We start from the raw sequence: 23,192 nt of genomic DNA on the forward strand, positions 1-23,192 counted from the left end.
CTGCTGTGCTCAGCAGAGCAAGGGAGACTCCAGCTTTCCAGTGCTTTCTGCCTCTTGGGCAGTCATGCCCTTTCCAGACAGGGCTGCCTCGCTTGTTGAGGTGCTCCCTCAGCCCCCTTTGTAGCTCACCTCTGACTCACCAAAACGTCCTGTGACTGAGGACTGGGTGGGCTTTTCTCTGGTTTTACTGTCCCTGGCTTTTTTTTTTTTTTCTTCTTTTTTCTGGCATGGTTAGGTTTTAGTTTTGATTAAGAGAGCTGATGTAATCGACCTTAACCAGTCACAGTGTATATTATATCCCAGTCTCCCTGCAGCTGGAGTTGCTTGGGGCATGACAAATAGCTGCTGTCCTCCTCCACAGGTTTGCCCAGACTTCTTGTGATGAACATACCTGCCAGCCCAGAACATGAAATGCTTTTTTGTTCTAAGCCTGGAAGCAATCCACTTAGCTGCATGGAGAGGGAACTAAGAGAGAGAGCTGATAAGGGAAGTAGTCTGATAAGGATTTCTTTACAGGCTGTGGGGAGCTGTGCTGTGCAGGGAGGTGGCTGCTGACACTCTCAGGAGTGACACTTGGACTGAGTGTCACACAGATTAATGGTGTAAGGTCCCCAGTTGCTCTCAGCAGCCAGCCCTTGCCAAGTGTGTGCACAGTGAGAAAAGGTGGAAAGAAGGTGGGACTTTTCACTGCTCCAGCCACCCTCTCTCCCTGAGATCTCTGCACAGCTTTCTGTGTTTGAGGACTGTCCAGCTGTTCTGGGAGCAGAACCCCAGCCTGTCTGGACTAGAGACTAGTGTTAAATTGGGATAAGTGTAACTACACAACACAAGGCATATTAGGGATGTGGTTTGTGTCTTGCTGGTTCAGGAGATAAACAACTGGATTGCTATTGCCTTGTCTGCAAAAAGCGTTAGACCAGTGAAAGACAAGCCTCAGTCATGCTCTTCAGTACAGCAGCATGTAAGAGGTCTGAGTTCTTCCTGACTCATCTGTAAATCTGTTTGCAAGCTATGACTGTGTGGAAAAATATTCTGAAAATTCTGAGTGCAAGAATAAGGGTGATTTTTTAACTTCTCTCAGCCTCAGGACTAAAAACGTGCAACTGTTTCTTTGTCTCTGCTTTGCTGTATCTGTGTTTGAAGTCTCCTTTCTTCACTCTCTGCAGGTCCTTCAGAAGCTTGGTAAAGCAGATGAAACAAAAGATGAGCAGTTTGAACAGTGTGTGCAGAACTTCAACAAACAGCTGGTAAGATAATTGGCGATATGTAATTGCACCCTGGGTTTCAGTATTAGCTTCCAGTCATCTGCTGCAATATGCAATTAAAGGCCATTAAATTAAACAATGACATAGGCCTATTGAAGCGACCCATAACTGCTAAGTTTTCATTTACAAGAAGTGACACTGTGACTTCCAGGGTCCCTTTCATCATGCAGTATGATGCAAGTTGGAAGGGGCCCATCAGGATCATTGAGTCCAACTCCTGGTCCTGTGCAGGACACCCCAAGAGTCACACCATGTGCCCCAGAGCATTGTCCAAACTCTTCCTGAACTCAGTCAGGCTTGATGCTGTGACCAGTTCCCTGAGGAACCTGTCCCAGTGCCCAACCACTCTTCAGGGTAAAAAACCTTTTCTTGATACCCCACCTAAATCTTCCCTGCCTCAGCTTCATCCTGTTTCCTCAGTCCTGTCACTGGTCATGAGAGTGAAGAGATTGGTAAAAATAATGCTTGTTCTAGACCCAATTTTAGAGAAAGAAACAGCTCAACCAGAACACTTTCTTCAGTTGCCAGTTGCTTTGTAATGTAATTTTTGTTACTCCGCTGGAAGCAGAGATATAAGAGCAACATTGTGTCCCTGAAAGATGGATAGGGTGGGAAACAGATCAGAAATAAAAAAATAAAATGGAACAAGGCAGTTTCGGCTTCCTAAGCACAGTGAAGGGCAGAAGAGACAAAGAAAGCAAATGGTGAAAAGGGAACATCCTTCCTTGCTAAGACCTAAATCTGACTTCCTCCCCATACTTGCACAATCACTGTGTCAGGCCTGAGTCATTATTCTTCTGCGTGTCTGCCTCATCCCCAATATTTTAGTGCACAGAAATATTTTAACAGTGTAGCAATTTTTCCCCACCCTCCTACTTCAACAGCAGTAGGTTTCTATCTTCAGCTGGGTGTGTTTTGCTTTATTTTTTGTTTTTTGTCTAGAGCCTTCAGCTTCCCAGAAGGGAAAACACCAGTTACCTTGTGGGTTTTGCATGTTGGTGCTTGTCAGGGGAAGCATTGCTTCTGTTTCGTGGCAGGAAATGTGTGCCACAGCATAGCTCAGGTGGTGCTGAAGAAATCTGTTACTCTTTTGTGGCCTGACACATTTAGGACCTTTTTCTAGAGCTGTTAGTGGCAGCTGCATCGTGTCTGTTGAGACTCAGCAGATGTGGTTATGTGTCGCAAAACCAGCTGAGTAGGGATTTGCCACAGCTGAATGTAATGAAAATCCTTCAGCCTGGCTTTGACTTACCTCTAACCAGAGCTGATTGCAAATTCTTGGACACTAATGCTTGTTCTCTTGGCAGCAATAGTAGCTGTTGCTCCAGAAGTTCATGCAGCATGTCTGTAGCATGTCCAGCAATGATACTCTCTTGTACACAGCAGAATAGATTTTAGCTGCTTTCTGACAGCATGACATTACTAGATGTGACTTTTTTGGTATAATTTTTAAGTAGTTAAGAAATAACGTTTTTAAAGGAGAAATACCAAAAAACTCAAATCCAAATTTCTAGATGTGACTGTCTGGGATGGCTTTTTCGGCTTCCAAAGCCATGAGTTCCAGTGGTGCAGTGAGAAGCCTGTTAAAGAAACACTGCCTCTTGTATCCCTTACATCTGAATTTCTTTTCCTGTCTTGTGGAGCAGACCATGAACTAAATTCCCCAAATAATTAATCAAAGAAGCTGGAGGCTGCTCTGCATTTGCTGCTTTGGGTCTGCTGGTTTTGCTTAGGCCCTCGGTTTTCCTATTACTAAAATAGATGCAGGCAATGCCTGTTTTACAGGGCAAGCTGTGAGTGTGAGTTAGCTGGATTCTTAGGATACCCAGAGCTGAGGAATTGTCATGCCAGGTAGACTAGGGGAATAAAAAGGCAGCTATGTATGCATATGTACACACTTGTTTTTATTTTTGTATGTATGAGATGTGTGTGTAGTAGTTATCTTTGAGATTTCTATGACCTTTCATTATAAAGTCTGCTCCAGTGGGAAATGGAAGTCTGGAGGAAAGCTGATCTTTTGCTGCAGGCTGGTGACAGAACAGCTCTGCTCTCTTGTGGAACTGGCTGGGGTGTGAGCAGGCAGTGGCCTTGTTTGCTGGCTGATTAGAGGCTCCTCTGACTGTAATGACTGTGTTGGACCACTTTGACGTATGTTTCTGTGTGTGGGCTGTCATCAAATGGAATGCAGGTCTAAAAATCACTTAATCATTTTCAACCAAGGTATTTGTGGTTCTCTCAAATAGTGGTTGAGTGGACATAAGGGAAGGCATTGCACTTCCCAACTCTCTGTCCATCAGGTTCCTATAAGAGCACCACTCTGAGGTCCCTGAATGATAGGAACTTTTTAGCTCAGATGGATTTGCTTTGTGACGAAAGAGCTGGACACAAACATGCAGCTGCAGGTCTTGCCTGTGTTTCTTGAAAGCTTGACAAGCAGCAGAACTGCCCCACATTATTCCCTCATGGTAGATTATCTTTGGCAACTAACCTGCCCAAATGTCCATTTGAAGGCTCCCCCCTCCTTCCGCTTCCCAGTGTCACTTTTGTTCAGTCACTGGCACAAGGATCTGTCCCAGATATTGTCCTTGCTGGCCTGGGAGTAGGAGTCCTGCTGTAAAGGTGCAACTCAGCTCCTGCCCGAGGTGTGCCAGGCTTTGGCTTCTCTTGCCAAAGTGCTTACTTCAGTGCGCTGCATTGAAGAGCTCACTGGGGGGACTGGGCGAGGCTGGTGGCAGCCCTTGCACCTGGCACCGCGTGTTTCTGCCTGGCAGAGCAGCTGGGTTTCCATACCCTTCAAGAGCTGCCAGTTGTGTGGAAGTTCTGGGCTGGTTTGCAGCCTTTCACACCAAGCACATGAGAGGGAAGCTGCTGCTGGCACAGGCTGCATCCACCTCTGCGTGCTGCTGGCACAGGCTGCATCCACCTCTGCCTGCACCCTGCTGTGTTCAGCGCAGCCCCAGTTGCAGGACAGGCAGCGGGGATTGCATCTTCCCTCTTGCAGAGTAGGTTCCCATTACAGTCCGTAACCCCTCAGAGAGACGGTTTTTTCCCAGACAAACACCCTTCATGCCCAGCAGTCTCCATTTCAGCCCTATGTGGCAAAACGAGCTTAACAGCCTCCCTGGTTCCCCTAGGGTGGAGCTTCTCACCAGTTGTTCGTGCTTTGTCTTAACAGTTCTAAAGTTTTGCTGAGTGGGGGGCTTACCTGGAGCTGTTGTTTCAATGCTTCCCCTCCCTGTAGTTACACAGTCTGTTCTTCCAGCCCTGTGTTAATCTAATCTGGAACAGGACATTACCTCCTGCCCCTCTCAGATGTCGAACATCCCTGCTGATAATACAATCCTTCCTGCTAGATCTGCAAAACCAGAGAGGTTATGTAAAGGGGTTGCAGTCTAATATTAGGATGAAATAATTTCTTTTTAAGATTGGGGTTTTAGGAAACCTGTCTACTACCAAGAAGCAGCTCTACAGAAAATCACATAGCTAGGGCTTGGTTTAAAGATAAGAAAGCACAAAAAGATATGAAACCACTTTTGTGTAAGTTATAGGTGGCTCATTAGATCTTTGAGGAGAGAGAGAGGTCTTCCAGCCTTCCAAGCATAGCACTTTTATTTTTACATATCCATCTGTACAATGTCCTTCATGTTATACCTGGTTGTTTTATAGGCTTATGGGCCTGAATTACACTGTGACTTCAAGTATGGGAATACCTGCTCAAACAAGATGACACTTGGGTGTTTAAATATCTTCATTTTGAGACATACCTCTGTAACTTCCCTCTGCACACCCTTAAACTCTTTAATAACTGGGAAGTGGATTTGTTTTCCTGAGTCCAGTTTGACTCTTTTTTCCTGCCTTTTTTACCGTTCAGTTTAAGAAGCGTCTTTTAAATGTGTGCTCAAGAGTGTTGAAAGTTTCTGTTTTGTATAGTATTTGACAATGTCTAACTGCATTGTGAGAGGTATTTTGGAGAGAGCATTGGAACAGGCTCCCCAGAGAAGCCATCCCTGTAAGTGTTCAGAAAACACATAGACATGGCACTGGTTTAGTGGGTATGGTGGTATTCAGTCAGAGTTTGACTTGGTGGTCTTGGAGGTCTTTTCCAGCCTTAATGATTCTATGATTTATGCAGAATTGTGGCAGTACTTGACAGCTCAGTATGGGCTGCTTGAAGAAAGCAGGTGCTGCATGCACAGAGAGAGTGCAATGGTCTTAAAGTTACCCCAAAGTTTTATGGGAAAGCATTAATGCTTAAAACAATTTAAAAAAAGCATTTGTAGCGAGGGAGCTGCTTTACTGGTGGACAAGAAAAAAAACCCAGAAATGCCAGAGAGGGAACTGAACAGGAACCACAGGTGCCTGGGGGAGCTGGGAAAACAGGATTCAGGGCAAAACTCTGAACATGGGTCTCTCCTTGAAAATCCTTCTGCTTGCAGATCTTAGAGGCTGTACAGTCTGTTCACTCTCTCTGGCAGGTTCAGTACTTCTAAGAGACTTAGGTAACCCCATAATGACAGAGATCAGCTGTAACTCTGAGTTTAAACATCAGCAAGAGGTGACTGAGACCACTCCAGTTGCAGGATGCAGCACCACATACTAGTGAGGATGCCTGGAGAACACAGAAGGCTGGTTCTGCATTGCTGCAATTTCATGCTCCAGTTTTCAGGCCCTGACTTGTAGGTTTTTCAGGTGATCCATCTAAAAGTATTGATTAGGTATTTAATTGTGGTGCTGGTTTTCTGCTCAGAGGATACTTTTGTCCCCATGGCTTTGCAACTGGGTATTAAGGCTGGAAGAGTTCTGAGTTTGGCTTGTGTCATTTGCTGCTGTGGCAAGATTTGGGCAAGCATGGACACAGTTTTAGAGGTGGCTTCTGCTTTTAGATGCTACAATTTTGAATGTTACTGCTCCAGAGATTGCAGTGCCCAAGTGGGCGAGCTCTGCAGAGGACCTTCCCTGCTGATAATTTTTGATAATCTCAAATCTGAGAGTTCAAATTTAGTCATTCTTTAAAATGATACAGCTGTAGGATAATAATGTATTGGTGAGACTTTGCATATCTTCTGCAAAACAAGGATGCAGAAAAGTGACCACTGCACCTCACAGCCTGCTGTCATTCCTCCTCCTTCCCAGTTTGTGCCCCACTGAGCAGGCACCCTAGCAATACTGGATTTTGACAGCTGAAGCCAACTCCAGAGACAGGGAGCTCACAGGCCATCTCCAACAGCTGCCTCAGAGCTACTGACTTCAAAAGCAGATGTTTCCCATCAGCCCTCCCCACCACTCAGGCACCTCTTGTCTCAACTGAGCTCATGCTGAGATCCTTTGTGCTCCCAGTGCAGCTGTGCTCTCTGAGCAGCGGCTAAATCTGCCCAGCTGTTGAAGTGGCAGTGATAGCATAGCTTTGTGAGAAATCCATCTGCTTCCAACAGCATGGTCCAAATTGTTTTCCATGCCTCGAAAGTTCTGGATGAGTTCACATTTGTTCTTTTTCTACTGCCATCAGCAAAGGAAATGAGGGATCAGAAAGAGCTGCCCAGTTATACAAAGTCTCCTAACCTGGGGAAACATTGGGAACTCACCCAAAGAGAGTACAAGAGGAGAGGAATTATGTTTACATTTGCTGCGAAAGTCTTAGAAGTTCATAGAACACAGAGCAAAAAAATGCAAAAAATGTGATAGCTTGAAGTTTCATGTGATCATAGAACTGGTGTGTAGCCCATCTGCAAGACCAATTTTCTTTAATTAGAAATGCTTGAGTGCTTCTTACACTCTCTTTAACTGAGAGAATAACTGATGATGTCCTTGTGTTGACAGTCTGAAGGCACGAGGCTGCAGAAGGACCTCCGAACTTACTTGGCTTCTGTAAAAGGTAAGGTCTGCACGAGCAGAGGTTTGTTCCCCTCTAATGCTTACCTATGCAGTGAGGTTTCTGCAGCCTTCCCCTTCTTGGTGTTTCCCCAGGCATGGGTTCCAGGAAAGGTCAGCTTTGTCTGGGAGGAATCTTTCAGAATCCTTCGGGACCAGCTGGGATAGAATGGGGTTGTGCTTTAATGCTAAACACATCATGCTGACTTAGCAGATGGACCTTCACATGTTCTGCTAGGGAGGATAAACACAAAGGGTTTGCAAAGGTTCCTTTCTCCCTCTGATTACCTTCCATCTCTGTGCCATCAAGGGTCAGACATTTAGTAAGGAAGAGCTCAGCATCTGTTGTAATGCTCCTGTGCCTCCATTCCTCAGGATAAGGGTTAAACTGCGAGGAACACGTTATTTTCTTCTTTTTCTGAACAGTTCCGTCTTCTTTCCTAGCTATGCATGAGGCCTCCAAGAAGCTGACAGAATGTTTGCAGGAAGTTTATGAGCCAGACTGGCCTGGGAGAGATGACACAAATAAAATAGCAGAGGTAAGACCTTGTCCAGGATGTGGGGATGTCCAGACTTGCTCTGTCAGCAGAGATGAGCTTTGGAAGCTATGTCTGTGCACCACATTTCTTCAGGCGTATGACTTCGCAGAAGAATTGGAGACAAACTCAGCACTGTGAAGAAGGGAAGGCTGAAAGGATGTGGCCTGTATTTTTGTAGGACATTGTTGCCAGATGCTTGTACATTACACAGAACCACACACTTATTCCCAGAAGCTATTTGTTCCCCCCAGAGTGGCTAAATAGGGACGGAGGATGCCAAAAGAAACTCAGTAGGGTCAACTGCGTGTACTGCTTATGTTCTGTGTAAGAGAAAGTGGCAGATAAAGCTGTGGCTAAAGCAGTCAGAGCAGCCAATTGTGTAGCTGCAACAACCCCTCGTGGCAGTACCACCAGCTGCCTTGTTCCAGTTGCTCCCTTGTTTGGCTGAGCCACGTGTCACCCCAAACTGCTGTTGTTCTCATCCCTTGGCGGGTGATGCCTGTCCAACTTGCCCAGGTGTTTTCTGTGGAGCTTAGGACACAGCCTGTCATTTGGCAGCATAGATCCCCCTTGGCATGTGCCTGTGGTGGGTCCAGCTGGAGGCAGCACCCTTTGCTCTCTTGCTCAGCTGTTCTGCTGAGCAGCAGCTGTGGCAGTTCAGCTCTCTGGATTCATTTGCCATGAGACTTATCTGCAGCTGTCTGTGGCATTGGAGAAGTGGTGAAGGAGTAGACAGGAGAGCAGGAGGAGGTTTCTTTCCTTCCCCTTCTTTCCCCTGCAGAAAATCTCACCTGAAATAACATCTGTATCTTGCCCAGGAAATAATGACTTCAAAGCAGATAATTCAAACAAAACCTGAACATTTCCAGGTCAGTTTTTTCATTAACATGGAAACTTTGCATTAGGAAGTGCTGTTGTGGTAAATAATGGAGTTGCATTTCAGCTGGTTTGGCTTCACAGTCTTTGTTGGCCTTGTTTCTTCCTGAGCCACTGTGGTGCCTCCTGAGAGACTGACCCTTCAGCAGATTTGAGCCAGAGAGGTCAAAGGGAACATGAATCCTGAGAACTAACTGTAGCTACCCTTTGGGTCTGCAAGCATATTTCCAGCTCTCCACCTCCCCCTTTAATGCCTTGTTTATATTTTGCTTGTGAACAGACAGGTGAGAGAAAAGAGTTATTCCTGACAAATAAAAGCATAAAGTGGAAATTTTTCCTGAATGCTGTAGCCAAAACCCTTTGTTCAAGTGGAAAAACAGGAGAGAGGGGTAATTTTCACCTAATCCAAGGCTGATAGGAAGTTACCATGCCTGAGCTAAGGTCAGGATAAAGTGGGCACAGTTCAGGGTGCAAGCCTTGGCTGTGGCCTCCATTGGGCTGTGGGGGCAGGTGGTATGAGGGCTGCAGACTGCTAGAGTATCTGCTTTCTATTGTTGTTCATGATCCTTCAGAAAGCTGTATTGTAAGGAAAAGCAGAAAATGGTGCCTTGTGATGTCAGGTGTCCCTTTTTTTGTGGCTGCTGGGAGGAGGTAAAACCAGCCTGACATTCATCTTCCATTGTACAGACTTGAGTTTAACATTGCAGGGTAAGGATAGGCCTTCAAAGGCAATTTGTCCTTGGAGAGGTCACCTGAATTAGCAGCATCAGGCTTTCTCATTTCTGCCAAGGTCTCTGTTTTCAACTGACTTCTCTGATCATTAATTTTCCAAAGAAATTACTGTTTCTTAAGAGCTCTCAGGCCTGAGATTGTTGACTGTAGCACTCACAGGGAAAAATAGAAATGTGGAGCTCTGTGTTCTTAATAGTTAACTCATTACTTTTGTTTTTCAGAACAATGATCTCCTCTGGACGGATTTCCATCAGAAGCTGGTGGATCAAGCACTTCTGACCATGGATACATACCTTGGCCAATTTCCAGATATTAAAGTAAGATTCTCTTTAAACCTTTTGATCTAGAGAGTCACAGCAGATAAAAGCTCTGAAGATCAATTTCTTACATCCCCATCTTCTTTAGGAGAATGTGTGTGCTCTGCTGCTCCAAGGTCTTCTTTGAGAGCAGCCAAGATCTCTGCAGCTCTGGTTAATTGAAAATGTTCTGTTCTATATTTGGGCTTCAGACAAGAGTGAAGAATCCAGGGGAAAGATGCTGAAGAGAAAATATAAGTGTAAAACGGGAGGATCCCTGAAATTCCCTATTGCATCAGAGTGCGGGGGGGGCAGTGTCAGCAGTAGCTCAGAAAGTCTCAGTCTCTCCTTTTGGTCCTTTTGTCTTTTAATTTCCTCGTAAGCAGAAAACATTGAGGAAGCAGTTAGTGGCAAATATACTTTACAAGTAGAGGCTGGTGGGGAAGGCAGATTTCTGCAAGTCCTTGAAGTCCTCCTGTGTGTGTAACCAGCTTTTTTCAGGGAATGGGGAATGCTGGATAGGTGTCTTTTTGGGAGAGATCGTATCCAAAGACTTGGGTTTGAATGATGTCCTGTGACCTTCCCTTCCCCCACTGTTATCTCCTCTCCATTCATTTTGAGGTTATGCAGGAAATGTCTTCACCATATGGAAGCACTAGTAATGATATCAGCATATGGGAAGTATCAGCTTGGCTACTTCCCAGTGAAAACAACCCTTTCCCTACCACGTGTCTCTTAAAACGTTTGTCAATATTTATTGCTTCAGGAGGATTGTGCTGTACCAAATGGGGGCAGGTCACAGGCTTGTAAAATGAGCCCCGAACAGCAATGGCCTTGTCTCCTGGGACTCCCTGTTCTTGTTTCATTTTTCCAGCCTCTTCTGCCCCTGGAAGTCTGAAATGGGGAAGGGCTGTGGCTTTCCACCCACTGAAGGCTGTAGGGCTGATTTCTCTGGGGTGTGATGCCATGTGCCTCAGTCAGCAGTGCAGCCTCTGTACTTCTTCCTGAGCAGGAGGGCTTACTTTGGGCTTGCTGTAGACTCAGACTTTGGCACTGCTTTGGTCCAAATCACATTTTACAAGCTCCTTTGGCTGTGCACTGGGTCACCTCAGAGTGTCACTTCTTTCCATGTTGAGTATCTTCAGGATTTTTAAATTCTGCTGGAATCCTGCTGAGGTTTTACAGTGGGATTTTAACAGGAGCGCAAGAGTGGGAGCACCCAAATTCCACCAAAACTCAGTGTTAGGTACTGAGCACCTTCAAATGCAGTAAGATTTATCATGCTGAGAAAGAGTAATGGGCCCCTGTTGGCATTAATATCACAAAGCCTTTGTGCACAAATTTAAAGGTATGCAGTGAAAACCATCACACATACCTGAAAAACCTGGCCTTTTCTCTCCAAATTCAACAATCATGTTTGCTTATATTAGAAGAAAAAGTTATGACTTTTTTACTGAAGTTGTACTTATGTCTGCAAACTAAAATTCTTGCTACACCATTTTGTGACACTCATGGTTTCACTGCATCACCACAGTTGACCTCAACAGCCTGAATTTTACCCATAGGTCTGAAAAGTATGGGGAACAAACAGGTATGCAAAGATGAATAAATATTAAAATGTTGTTAGAGGTAGCTGACTTCTGAATGGGTCACTAAGGTATTTATTACTAATGTTTCTTCTCAGTCGTCAGATGATGCCCTAGAAAAAGTGAATTTTGTATTATTGCATAAAAGCAATTTCATGTGCAATTCAAGTAATGTTTTAGAGAGCACTACTCTGCTTCCCTTCCTGAAAGCCTGAGTGGCATTATGTTGGTTCTTACAATAAGATATTGATGTGTTTCACAAGAGTTGACTATTCCTTTGAAATGGACTTTCAGTGATATGAACTTAAAAAGGTCAGTATGTTTTTATGGGTAATTCAGCTGGATGCATCATCCTCCTTACCCCAGAGCAGTGAGAAGTGCTCAAATCGAGTATGTTTTTGTCAAGTGGTAGAAACTCCTAGAAATGCAGTTGTTGAACATTGCTACGCCTGTACTGAATTATCGTTTGGCCTCACATAAGGAATTAGAGTTCTTGAGATTGGCAGGCAAAAAAAGCAGCAGTCTTACGTAATTTACAGAATATTTGAGTTGTTTTTTTGTTGTTGTGGTAATAGTTTTCTGGTTTTTGTTTTCCACAAAATAAAATTTTCTGCTTTTCTTGGAATTCTGGCATTACTGTGATAAAAAAAGTTGATTTATGGAGAGAAGATGATTTTAATTTAGTTGTTTAAAGGCCTGTTTTCTGTTTTCTATTAAAGGCCCAGTAATTAAAATGTGGGATGACTTAGATCATGCATGCATTATTTTTTTGTTAAATTCTAGCATGTTCTGAATCCATCTTCACTTGAGGGGCTGGAAGAATTCCCTGGATTTTTTGAAGAGGGATCCACAGCAGGAATGTGAAAGCAGAGCATGCCTTTAGAAAGGAATTTTTGTGTGTTAAAGAAAATAATTTATTCAGTGTTGGATATTCACCCCTGAACAAGGCCTCTCCATCTTCTCTAACGACAAATGGGAATGCAAAAAGTACTTTAAACTTTCTTTGCAAGTTGGTGCCTGTGCTTCTTGGAGTAGGACTCTTCTTACATCATCTTTAATATTTCTGAGTGAGTTTTTGGTTGGTTTTGCAGAACATGCAATAGAAGTACAGGTCTCTGCAGTGAGCCCAGAGAAGATAAACTACAACCCAAGTTCTGAATAGCTGTGGAATTGGGAATTTTGTCTTGTACTAAAACTGGTGCTCTACTAGCTGTAAAACCAAGTATCAGTAAAGGAGGGGGTGGTGGGGAAAAGTTTTTTGTGATGGCTTGGCTTTGGTTTGGTTTTGTTTGTTTTTTAAGAAGGCTCAAATTAAGATGGATTTGTTGCAAAGTAATGAAGTCTGTTGGAGTTCAGCTGTTACATTCAGGTGGTGTTGGGTACCTGCAGCTGTCCTGGAGTTGTACAAGGGAGCCCTGCAGCCTTCCAGGACTGGGCTAAATCCCATTAGTGCCATCACAGGCAACGGTGTGATCAGTGGTTACTCCGGGAGGGCTCACACCCTGTGTGTCTGTACCTTGCAGCATTTCCATGTACTCCTGTACAAAAATGGGGGTGGGCGTTAGAAGTCTGGCAGCTGCATGAACATGGAGGAGTTGCTTTGTTTGAGAGATGGGTGGCATTGAATCAAACTCCATGGTGGAGTAGCAGGACAAACCTGGAAGTGGCTGTTTGCCATGTCAGAGGTGGGGAAAACTCCATCTGCCTCTACCAGTCTGACCTGGGGGAAAATAGAATCTTTTAAATCCCAGATGGGGCCGTGTGTTTCCTCTGGTGTAAGATGCATTAAGATGCATCTCAGATTGTTGTGCTGCTAGAAGCCTGCTCCAATAACTTGTCTCCTGACTGGCAGTGTGATGTTTGGGAGGTGTTTTCTAGTGACCTCGGCTGTAGGGTGGCTGAGCCTCCTCTTCGTGACTCCTCTCTTGGAGTGAGCTGAGCATTTAGAAGTGAGTTAGGGTGTGCATGTGGCTGAGATCCTGCAGATCCGCCGTGACTCTCACGGAGCTGCACCAGCAGTGCAGAGGAGCCTGTGTGGGAGATGTGCGAGCTGCTCCCAGCTGGTCTGGCTGAGAGATCGGCCCTGAGTGTGGTTGTGCAGCTTATCTGCAGGAGCCTGGGGAGCAGAAACCACAGCTCCCTGCCAAGCACAGGAGAGGAGGGGATTCTGCTTTTGCAAGTAAATCCCAGTGCTGATTCCTCATTCTGCACTTTCTATGTCCCTGGGTTTTGTGGTTCATTAGAAATCCTCTTGGCTCCTTGCCATGCCTTTTCACTCTCTTATCCAGCCTGTCTCTGGACTGCTGATTACTGACGCTGGTCCAGGCTCTCTGAGCTGGGGGGGAGTGTTATGGTCAGGCTGGGAAGACCTATGCTCCAACCCAGATAGTCTGGGGTGTTTACAGACACTGTGGGAAGCAGGGGGCAGAGGGGATGGGTAATTCCTAAAACAGGGCAGCCCAGTGGGCCAGAGCCTCAATAAAGTACAACTCTGCTGGGAGAGAGAGAGAGCCTGAGGCTCCTCAGCTCAAGAAGGGTAACAGGCCACAGGCCTGACTGTCTGTCCTGGATTCTCAGCCATGGCTTTGTCAGGACTCCATTCCTGAATCTGAGCCTGGTACACAGCCAGCTCCCTCCTTGTATTTGTTATGGCTTCTGTGTTGCCTATTGGGGACCCAGTGCTGCAGGTTTTCCCTTGCACTTCCCTTGCTGAAATGCTGGTGACAGCAGACCCTTGCCTGTGTCTGCAATTGCTGCTGTCTGCAGCTCCTGTTACAGGGTCAAAATGCTGTCCTAGGCATATCCTGAGCATGTGGATGAGTGCTTTTACTGTGCTGGCAACAGAAATGCTTTCTTTTGTTGAACTTAATCTCTCAGGCTGCCACACAAACTGGTGAGCTGGTTAGTTAGACACTGGCTGCAGCCCTCAGGAAGCCCTGAAAACGATGAAGCAGTGCCTGTAGGATGCAGGCACATCATGGGGCTTAGAAGCAGGGGAGCTACAGTTCTGAGAACACTCATGTCACCCAGAGGTGGGGCCTCTTGGCTGGATCCCTTTGCCTTCCTTTGATGGGTCTTCTCTCCTCCTGAGGAGCTCCCTCTAGAATGCTGCTTATCGCAGGTGGCTCCCAGGGCTGTCTCTCTGTGTGGAGGGTCCAGGGGGAGTCCTTGTGTGGGCAGAGTGTGGGGTGCTTTGGAAGTCGGGTGAAAAGGAGGGTTTTTTTCCTGGGAGGTTTTGCAGTTTTGGCTGCTGGGGAAGATTGGAGTGACTCTTTTCTCCATCTTTCTTAGTCTCGTATCGCGAAGCGAGGAAGGAAGCTTGTGGATTATGACAGTGCCAGACACCACTTTGAAGCCCTGCAAACTGCAAAGAAGAAGGATGAAACCAAAATCGCAAAGGTAAAGCAAACAGGAGCATATGCAGCCTTCCTTTGTTTTTGGGAGGTCTGCATTTGCCTGCTGAGCAGCTTTTAAGTCCACCTGTACCTGTTCATTGTGTTTTCATAGAATTCATTCATATTGGAAAGGACCTTTAAGATCATTGAGGTGTTGTGAACTGGTGAGGTTTTGCTAGGTATTTCCTTCTCATTTATTTAGCTTTCCTGGAAGGCAGGATGGCCTCTGTTGGGTTGGTTCAGACCCACCATCATCAGTCTGCATGTCTTGGTGACCAAATGCTTGGGTGTGGGTTTAGTCACGTGCACAGGACCAGTAACCTCTGGCAGAAAAGCCTGTATGCCCCTTGGGGAAGCACAATCTTGCAGTGCTCCAGAAAAATGTTCAGTTTGTCTGCTTCCTGGGATTCTGTCTCCCCATCCTAGAGAAGTGGTAAGCATTTGAGTGTTACTTGAGGTTGGTTGTGTTTGTGAAGTCCTCTGATATCCTAGGAGAGAGACTCTTAGGAGTGTGAGTGACAAGTACATTGATGGAAATGCACTCTATGCACACTTGATGAATGCATTCTGTTGTCTGTTGGCCACAACTACTGGTTAATAAATATGGCTGAAAGCAGAAAAATAAGAGTTTCCTCTTGTCGGGTTTCTTTCCTGTCTGTGAATAGCTTGATCCAGGGCTTGCCCAACACTCAAGTGAAGGATTTTATTTTTAGTGAGATTTATTTTAATTAAAAATAAAGTTTACATTTTTAAAATGTAGCTGAAGAAGTATAATGGTGCTATTTTTGTTCTGGAGTAGGTGCTTGGATTGAATACTGCCCCTAAAATGAGCTATGGATTCCTCTTGTACCCTAAGTGTATTTGAACCCATGTGCTTGCCTTCACAGGACGCTTCTTGACACAACAGAATAGTCCAGGGCTGGGGAGACATCCTTAATTCTCTTCAGAGTGGGCCATGGTAAATTGTGACTCTTCAGGGTAGAAGCAGTACAGGAAAGAAAGACCCTGGATCTGTATCTTTTAACCAGGCTTATAAGAGTTGTCATCCTTTGCTTAGGGTTATTTCTGGTAGGGGGAAATACGAGCCATGTGTGAGATGCTGGTGTTTTTCCTGCATGGGAGAAATTAAGATGCATCTCCACCCTGCGTGGAGTGAGAGATGTGCATTTAGTGGCCACAGCACTTCTATTGTTAAGCTGCAAGTCATCAGTCATCTAGACTGCACTGCATGCACTGTGATTAACCTTGACAGGCAAAGGGGAGAGAGATTGATGGCCCAAGTGTCATTGCATCATTTGTGTGGCAAAGCAAGTCTTGATTCTGTATGCAAGGCATGAGGCCCAGCTGGTTGTGCCTTCAATTCAAAGCAGTAATTCATTGTGTTTGGGGTAAGAGCAGAATTTCCCTGGGGCATGTTATTTTTATTGGTGTATGCCAGTGGAATCTTTGCTGCAATGGAAATGGTTTTTGTAGGAATTGATCTACTCAGGCTGGTGCCTGGTGCTCTGCAGCAGAGGTTGGCTGACTTTATCACTGCTGCACTCACTGTTGCCCCAAATGCTCAGCTAAGATGATACAACAGGTATGCAAAAAAGTGCAGTTCGAAGAGTGAAATATTGAGAGTTAGGAGTTGGTGCTCTCTTCCTGATTTAGCCTGTGCAAGGGTCTCTTAGTACTTGATTGGACTTTTCTCATTAGCAAAAACATGCACTGGATCAGATCTTTCCATCCTCAGTAGTTTAGGCCATAAGCTCATGCTTATAAGCTCAGGATAATCTGTGACACGTTGCACTGTCCTGATCCTGCAAAGATGGGAGCAGCAAGTCCCAGGGAGTTAGGTAGGTATGGTCTTCCTCCCAAGTGGGCAGTTTTCACTGCCCAGCCTGTGATCTGACATTTGCAGTCATGCAGCTCTGCAGGGCTGTGGGCAGCAGCCAGGGCTCAGTGGGTGCTCAGCTGCTGTAGGTACTTCACATCTCTGTTCCTCTGCCTGGAGTTTTGCTCCTGTGACCTTTGAAGTAGGGTTGTTCCAGCGTGAATTACTTTGGAATGTGATGACAGACCCCTAGGAAAGAGAAATTATGTTTCTGACACAGGATACAAGTGGGAACTGACTTGATTAAGCTTTCATGGTATAGTATCAGCAACAGCAGTGCAAACACTTTTTGGCACTACATGGTCTCTTTTTTTCCTTCTCTGATATATGGATGTTCTTTTCCCACCCAGGACCCCTGCTACTTATTGCTAAACTTACATCATCCTATTAAAATAAATCACTGTGGACTTTCAGCTGTTGCATGCAAATAATTATGGTGGTTAAATAATCCTGACCTCTCTTTAAGGAGCTCCAACTTCACAGCCATGCCTTGGAGTAGGGTTGTCTGTGTGCTAGGTCACTAACAACTGTATCTGTTGCTCTTACAGCTGCCTGGCTGGTCTGCAGTATCCAGCCCACACGGGAGCATTAATTACTGCTAAACTTGGCATGCTTCAAAGGATTCATAACTGATCAGTCCCAGGATGTTTGTTTTTTTCTCTCGCCTTGGTGATACTGGTTTGGCCCACTCTCTAAATACACTCTCTGTTGTGATTTTAATTTTTTTATCCTAAAAGATATATGTTTGTGTCTCTCTTGTTCTCTGTTTATTTTTTTTTTCTTTTTTTTCCCACTCAAACATGCTCCCTCCCCCAGCCTGTTTCGCTGCTTGAGAAAGCTGCGCCTCAGTGGTGTCAAGGGAAGCTACAAGCTCACCTCGTTGCACAAACTAATCTGCTCCGAAATCAGGTGACTGCTGATCTACCTGGCTCTAACCCTGCATGCGCTATTTTGGGCTCTAGATTGTACCATGCAAGTAATCTCTAGGCAACGTTCACTCTAGTCCTCTCTGCTAAGTGTGTCCTTGACACTCCTAAGCCTCAGTGGGCACATGGAAGTTGCTGACCAGTGAATGAATCTGTGCCTGCCTGATTGATTTCTGGTCAGGTGTGTTAATACTGGACTATTGTTTTCTCCCCCTGAAATGAAATGTGGGTAAAGAAAGGCTGTGGAATAACTCCTAGACACAGGGTGATGTAGTACAGTTCCTCCAACTACTGCTTTCATTTACAGTTCCTCCAGTTACTGCTTTCATTTTGCTCTAAGAGAAGCAGTCAATTTTTATTGTTGCTGTTTCGAAAAAAGAAAAAAAAAGGAAATGCTGAAAAATTGGCTTATGGATTCATGTCATTGAGTAAAGTCAGAAAAAAATTGACATTGCGATTTCTATGACTGCTGAGTTAGGTTGCAACATTCTCCTGTGGTAAAGTCCGAGTTTCCCAAATGGGCACTGTCCTGGCTGTTGTGGTTTAAAAGAGTCATTTTTAGATACAATTTTGATCTGCACAGGAGACGAGATCAGGCAATTTGCACCCTGTGTGACATATTCAAACAGTTCCAGGCTGAGGTCATGGTGGTGTCATCTGGCAGAACTTAGGTTATAGCGTTTTGAGGGACGTGAGCAGCTCAGAGGAACTGCAGGGAATAAAAATTTCAATCCTACTTGCACAGAAGTGTGATTTCCTGATGAAATCTCCATCAATGTTTCTGTTGGAACACCTTAAGGGATAAGAGGGAGTTGTCAGAAGACAGTCAGTGAGAAGAAAATGACCAAGGGATAATAAATCCTTACCCAGACTGGGAGAGCACCAGTTACCTGCTCACAAGTTCCTGGTGAGCTTATCTGTTCTCATTCAAATGCTCCTGTATCTTCACATTCCTTGTCCTGGATTAATTGCAGTTTAGAAACACTGACTCGCTCTCACTTTATGAAGCCCCTGGGTTTTTCACAGTCACTTTATGACCCTGGATCAGGAAAAAGACTTCATTACCACATAAGTAAAGCCTGGGGAAAGAACAGCTGTTAGCAGCCCTGCTTAAGATGCAGAGCAAAGGGAAGAAATATGTATTCATTCTTGATTGAAGGGAGGACACATGGCAGGCTGCCGGGGGCTTTTCTTGTGCCTCTGCTGGCCCAGCTGGGAACTACCTGCACCGACGGTTGTGGTTCTTGACTGGTCTGACTGGTGGTATTTCTGGAGAGCTAGAAAACAGGTATGGGAAGTTTCTGAAGTCACAAATCTATAAATCAATCAGCTCTTGGGCATTTTTCCTCTTCTCAGACTTGGCTGTGGTGACTGGTATAAAAGCAGCATGCACAGATTGCCCAGAGAAGCTGCACCTACAGCTGCCCTCATCCCATTGCCTGTGGATCTTAGGCTACCAAGAGTCACTCCATAATTTCACTGTACTGGGTGACTTTGCCCTAAAGTATGTTCAAGAGGCTGTGTACTCTTTCCACCCACTGTGGTGCAGGGGCGTTAATCTCCTAATACATAGCATTAATATTTTTGGTCACCACAGATCTTTTCAAAACAGTGCCTTTTATTCCTCAGCTAAGTAGTGCTATTGCCTACCCTAATTTTTTGTTTCTATTTGTATAAGAATTTGGCATTTTTTTCTTTGCTTTTTTCTTTATTTTAATTTTACTTTTGGTTGGAAACTAACAAATAAAAATGCCTCAATAAAGAACATAAGCTGTATTCTGAACCTGTAGGTTTTCCAGCTTGCCTTCACAAACATTAGCAGGTAGGCAAAAAAAGGCTTCAGTTTCTACGTTTGTGTGATTGCAAGACTGAAGGTGTTAATGACAGCCCTAAATCTCATTAACCTCTTGATAAAACCGGGAGGGCTGATGACGCTGGATTTATTGAGAAGCTCCAGAATGTTAAGCCTAAAAAAAGTCTCCTTTTACCAGCAGCTGTGTTGCTGTCTCTTCTTGCCTGATAATTTTACAACCTCCATGCAAAAATGGGGTCAGTGAGATCTGGTGTTTCTACTGTAAAGCAAAGTCCCTCCCTCCAGTGTGCAAACTGCTGGCTCTTTAGGCCTTTAGCAGATAATAACAAAAACAACACAGTGGGGTTTTTTTGTGAAGACTCCTGTGGGAGTTGCTATTGCACACTCCCAGTTAGAAATGTTAGTGACTGCTTTTTGAAATAAAGAGGAAAATGGCTTAGAACAGCAAATTCTTGCCTTTTGACTAAGCTCTGCTGACATGTTTAACACAGACTAAAAAGCAACATCCTTGGTGCTGCAGTGATAACAGAACAATATCTCTGTCTGAAAGACAGCAAGTTGAGTCCTTCTGAGAGGCAGGTCTGGCTGGGACTGGTGGGGCTTGGCCCTGGAGGGAGTCTCCCTGCTCTCTTCCTTATCCCTGCCTCTTGGATATCTGAACTGTTTACTGAGCAGTGCCTAATTACCACAGTTCACAACATAGTCTTTGAAGTGAAATGGTCACCGGACTGCCTGAAAACACCAGGCTGGACATAATCAGACACTCAGGAGGGCTAAGATGTGTGGTAGTAGGGGAAACAGTATGGAAAAATTGCCCCCCCACCACAAGTGAACTGGTTGTGCTTGGCACTCTGAGCCTTGGCTAGGTGGAAGGTCAGGAAAGCATTTATGTTGTCCAGCTCCTGCTTAAACCCCTTCCCCCTTTTAGGCAAGGAGAGGAGAGAAAGATTTTCTGAGATCATATTTCATGGACATGGGCATTATGTCCTTCTGCCTCAGTTTCCCCTCAGGGGGGCAAGGATGGCAGCTGAACCAGAAAGTGCACAGATGTGGCAGTGGGCTCTGCCCTGGAACCTGTCTCTGCCTTTCCCCGCCTCACTCCCTGAGCTGGCTTTTTCTCTAGAAGGGGTTTTGACCAGGCTGATGTCTGGCTTTGGCTCCAGCTGGAAGCAGTCAGGGCTATCAAGTGCCAGGGTTCTGGCTTCCAAGCAAAATAAATCCCACTGGTGAGAAGATCCCTGGGCTGACTAAGGACTGAAGAATTAATTCAATGCTTTACCTGGGACTGAGAGCGCCAGCTGAGCTGCAGGCACTGAATGGATCCCTGATTCCTGCATCTACTCTAGAGTGAACGTTGCCTCTTGCTGATTTTGCCTTTGCCTCGGGATGTCACAATATTCACACATTGCTTTCTAGGTTCTTTGACCTTACAAACAGGTAAACGAGAGAGGGAAAGAGTGTTAATTAATGATATTCACCATGTCTGAAAAACTAACAGCTTTCAATGGTGCCTCGTCTCCCAGCTTTCACATCTCCTGGGTTGATTCTGGTTCCAGTATAGTTTGGAAATTAGAATAAGATAAAACTAAAGGGTGGACTGGTTGGGTTTTTTTTACTCTTTTTGAAATGGTTGCATTAGAAACATTCATTCATAAAGGTAGTTTAAGGCAGAATGAGTCTTTGTGGTCATTGTCTCTCATTCAACATAAACCGTGTCTCTGTTGAAAAGATTTTTTTTTGTTTGTTTTGTGCAAACCCTCTTGAAATGTTGAGTTTTTCAGTGAGTGTAGCAGCGAAACAGGGGTTTCTGGGTGGAAGCATCATGACCCCTTCTCCCCTTGCCTGTTCCTCACAAGGTCTGCTTAATTTCTGAATACTTCCCAGTTGTGTTTTTTTGTGGGAGAAACTTTCTCCTCTGATCTTGAGTACTGAGCCTTAGCCTTGTGTCTGGCAGCAATGAGCATCCTTTTGACAGGTGAAGCTAGCTGGAAGGCAGGAGCTCCTGTGGTTTGCTCTTGAGTCAGGAGAGAAATGGAGAGTGAAAGGATCCTACACTATATAGTGGAGAGTGATTCCTGTGAGGAACAGGATTCTGAACTGCAAAATATTTTTAAGCCCTTTCTCCCATCAATTCTGTCGTTGTATGTAACTGTCACGAAGGAGCAGTAAGCTGGATTTCTTTAATTAAGCTGACACAAAGAAGATAAAACTTGATTTCTTAGAAGGCGTAGGAATCTGACTGCAGGCTTTTAGGGAGATCCAGCTTCCATGGCTTGTGGCCTCTCTGCAGAGGCCTGTGGTGTTGTGAAATTCCTGCTGTTGTCACATATATGGGCACTTGTGCTGACCTTCCAAGTTGCTCATGGAGGGATTTTTCCATTCTACATCCCACTGGATGGTGGAATGCTGTGCTGTTATAGATTACAGAATAGAAACATCTTAATTTTAGAAAACTTTCAGTTTTAAGTCTGGGCACTGAAAAGAGAAAGAGGTCACCTAGAACAGATGTAGGAAAGGGCATATGCTTGTTGTTGGTGTCTGCTGTCGGCAACAGAAACCAGGATCGTCCTTTTTGTCACTGAAACCTGACAGAATTCATCCATTAGAGTTGGGATCTGTCAGTGTCTAGGTCCAATGAACAGATCAAATTTAAACTCTCAGCTGGGAGAAAGAGATCCTTTTTGGTGTTGGGGCCAACAGCCAGTTAGGGACTGTGCTTGTGTGAGACCACTGAAAACAAGACGTGCTGCTGAAGCCCTGCAGCCTGGCCTCCTGCTGGCACAACTCATGCTTTGCATACCCTTCCTTGCTTCTCCAGTCAGCTTTGTGGGAGAGCTGTATCAGCCAAGGATGCAGCCCTTCTCCCTTCCTCAGAAGAGATGGGGCTTTGGCATGACCTTACCTCAGCAGAGAGAGTCCCCACGAGGGGAGGTTCTTATCTAATGGCATTTGGGATGGATTTAAACTCTTTCTGAGACCTGGCAAGGGACAGAGGCCCCTATTACCTTCATCTGTATCCAAGCTGGAGGCTGAACTGCCTGATCAACTCCATTCAGTTTCTGAAGTCAGGGAAATTTAAAGAACTTAAAACACATTAGTGATTGATTGAATTACTTGCTGAGTGTGCAAATGGGGAAATCCATTGAGAGAACCTGAGAGGAACACATTCAAGCTGAAGGGTCACCTGTGGTGCAACCCTGGTTCCTGGGAGACTCATTTGGGGTGCTGGTTACCTCATGCCAGAATTTTGCCTGGTCTCCCAAAAAAGTCAAAAGAGTCACAGTTGTCCCAGTCCTGCAGGGTACTTGTCTGTGCTGGAGCTGACAATCTCCCTTCTCTGTTACTAAGGCTGAAGAAGAGTTAGTAAAGGCTCAGAAGGTGTTTGAAGAGATGAACGTTGATCTGCAGGAGGAACTACCTTCACTATGGAATAGGTGAGTGCTGGAAGTTTTCCCAAGGGCTGGTTGGAAGGAAGTGAATATCCAAGCTCTTGTATCACTGTTCTTCTTAGCCTGGACTGGGTGTCAGCTCTCTTTTTTCTGGGTCATCTCCATCTGTCCTAGGATTCCCCCCAGCCACAGGTTCACTCTGTGCTTTACTTCATGATTTTCCTGAAAAACATGATTTTTACCACAAAGAGAAACTGTATTTCTCTGCTTTGCCTGCTTAATTCCTTTGCCCTACCAGGTCTGCTCAACTTTCTTGAAAGACTTGAGAGACCATGGTTTGCCATACCAGTGACTGTGGTGATGAAAAGGGAAGTGAAACAAAGACCAACTTTAGCTTGAGGGATGAACTGTAGGGCAGCAGAAGCTGATTTATGGGGAGGACACAGTGGAAAACTGGCAAAATCTTCGTAGGAGTGTCCCAGTTTCTTATTTTTCAATGCAGTGGTCATGTCCAGGTTGACAGTGCTGGTCTGGGATGATTGAGAAAGTGGGCAGCAGCAGGGTGAGAAAGCAAAGTGCTGACATCTGCCTTCACTCCCCATTCTACCCAGCCCGAGTCAGGACTCCTTGC

At 45.1% G+C, this 23,192-nt stretch overlaps 1 protein-coding gene across 21 annotated transcripts in view; it reads left to right on the forward strand.

The window, feature by feature from the left end:
- BIN1 (bridging integrator 1) overlaps positions 1–23,192 on the forward strand; it is a 95,429-nt gene that overhangs the window by 38,014 nt on the left and 34,223 nt on the right. For 13 of the 21 annotated variants that reach the window (XM_032113843.1, XM_032113836.1, XM_032113839.1 and 10 more), the window contains exons 2-8: positions 1,167–1,247; positions 7,083–7,137; positions 7,578–7,672; positions 9,502–9,597; positions 14,454–14,561; positions 17,250–17,342; positions 22,521–22,606. In XM_032113843.1, coding sequence (XP_031969734.1) covers positions 1,167–1,247; positions 7,083–7,137; positions 7,578–7,672; positions 9,502–9,597; positions 14,454–14,561; positions 17,250–17,342; positions 22,521–22,606 — 614 coding nt within the window. The remainder of the gene's footprint in view (positions 1–1,166; positions 1,248–7,082; positions 7,138–7,577; positions 7,673–9,501; positions 9,598–14,453; positions 14,562–17,249; positions 17,343–22,520; positions 22,607–23,192) is intronic. The other 8 variants (XM_032113841.1, XM_032113842.1, XM_032113850.1 and 5 more) reach the window with 1 other exon arrangement.

This window comes from Corvus moneduloides, chromosome 7 (genome assembly GCF_009650955.1).
Source record: "Corvus moneduloides isolate bCorMon1 chromosome 7, bCorMon1.pri, whole genome shotgun sequence".
Taxonomy (NCBI): domain Eukaryota; kingdom Metazoa; phylum Chordata; class Aves; order Passeriformes; family Corvidae; genus Corvus; species Corvus moneduloides.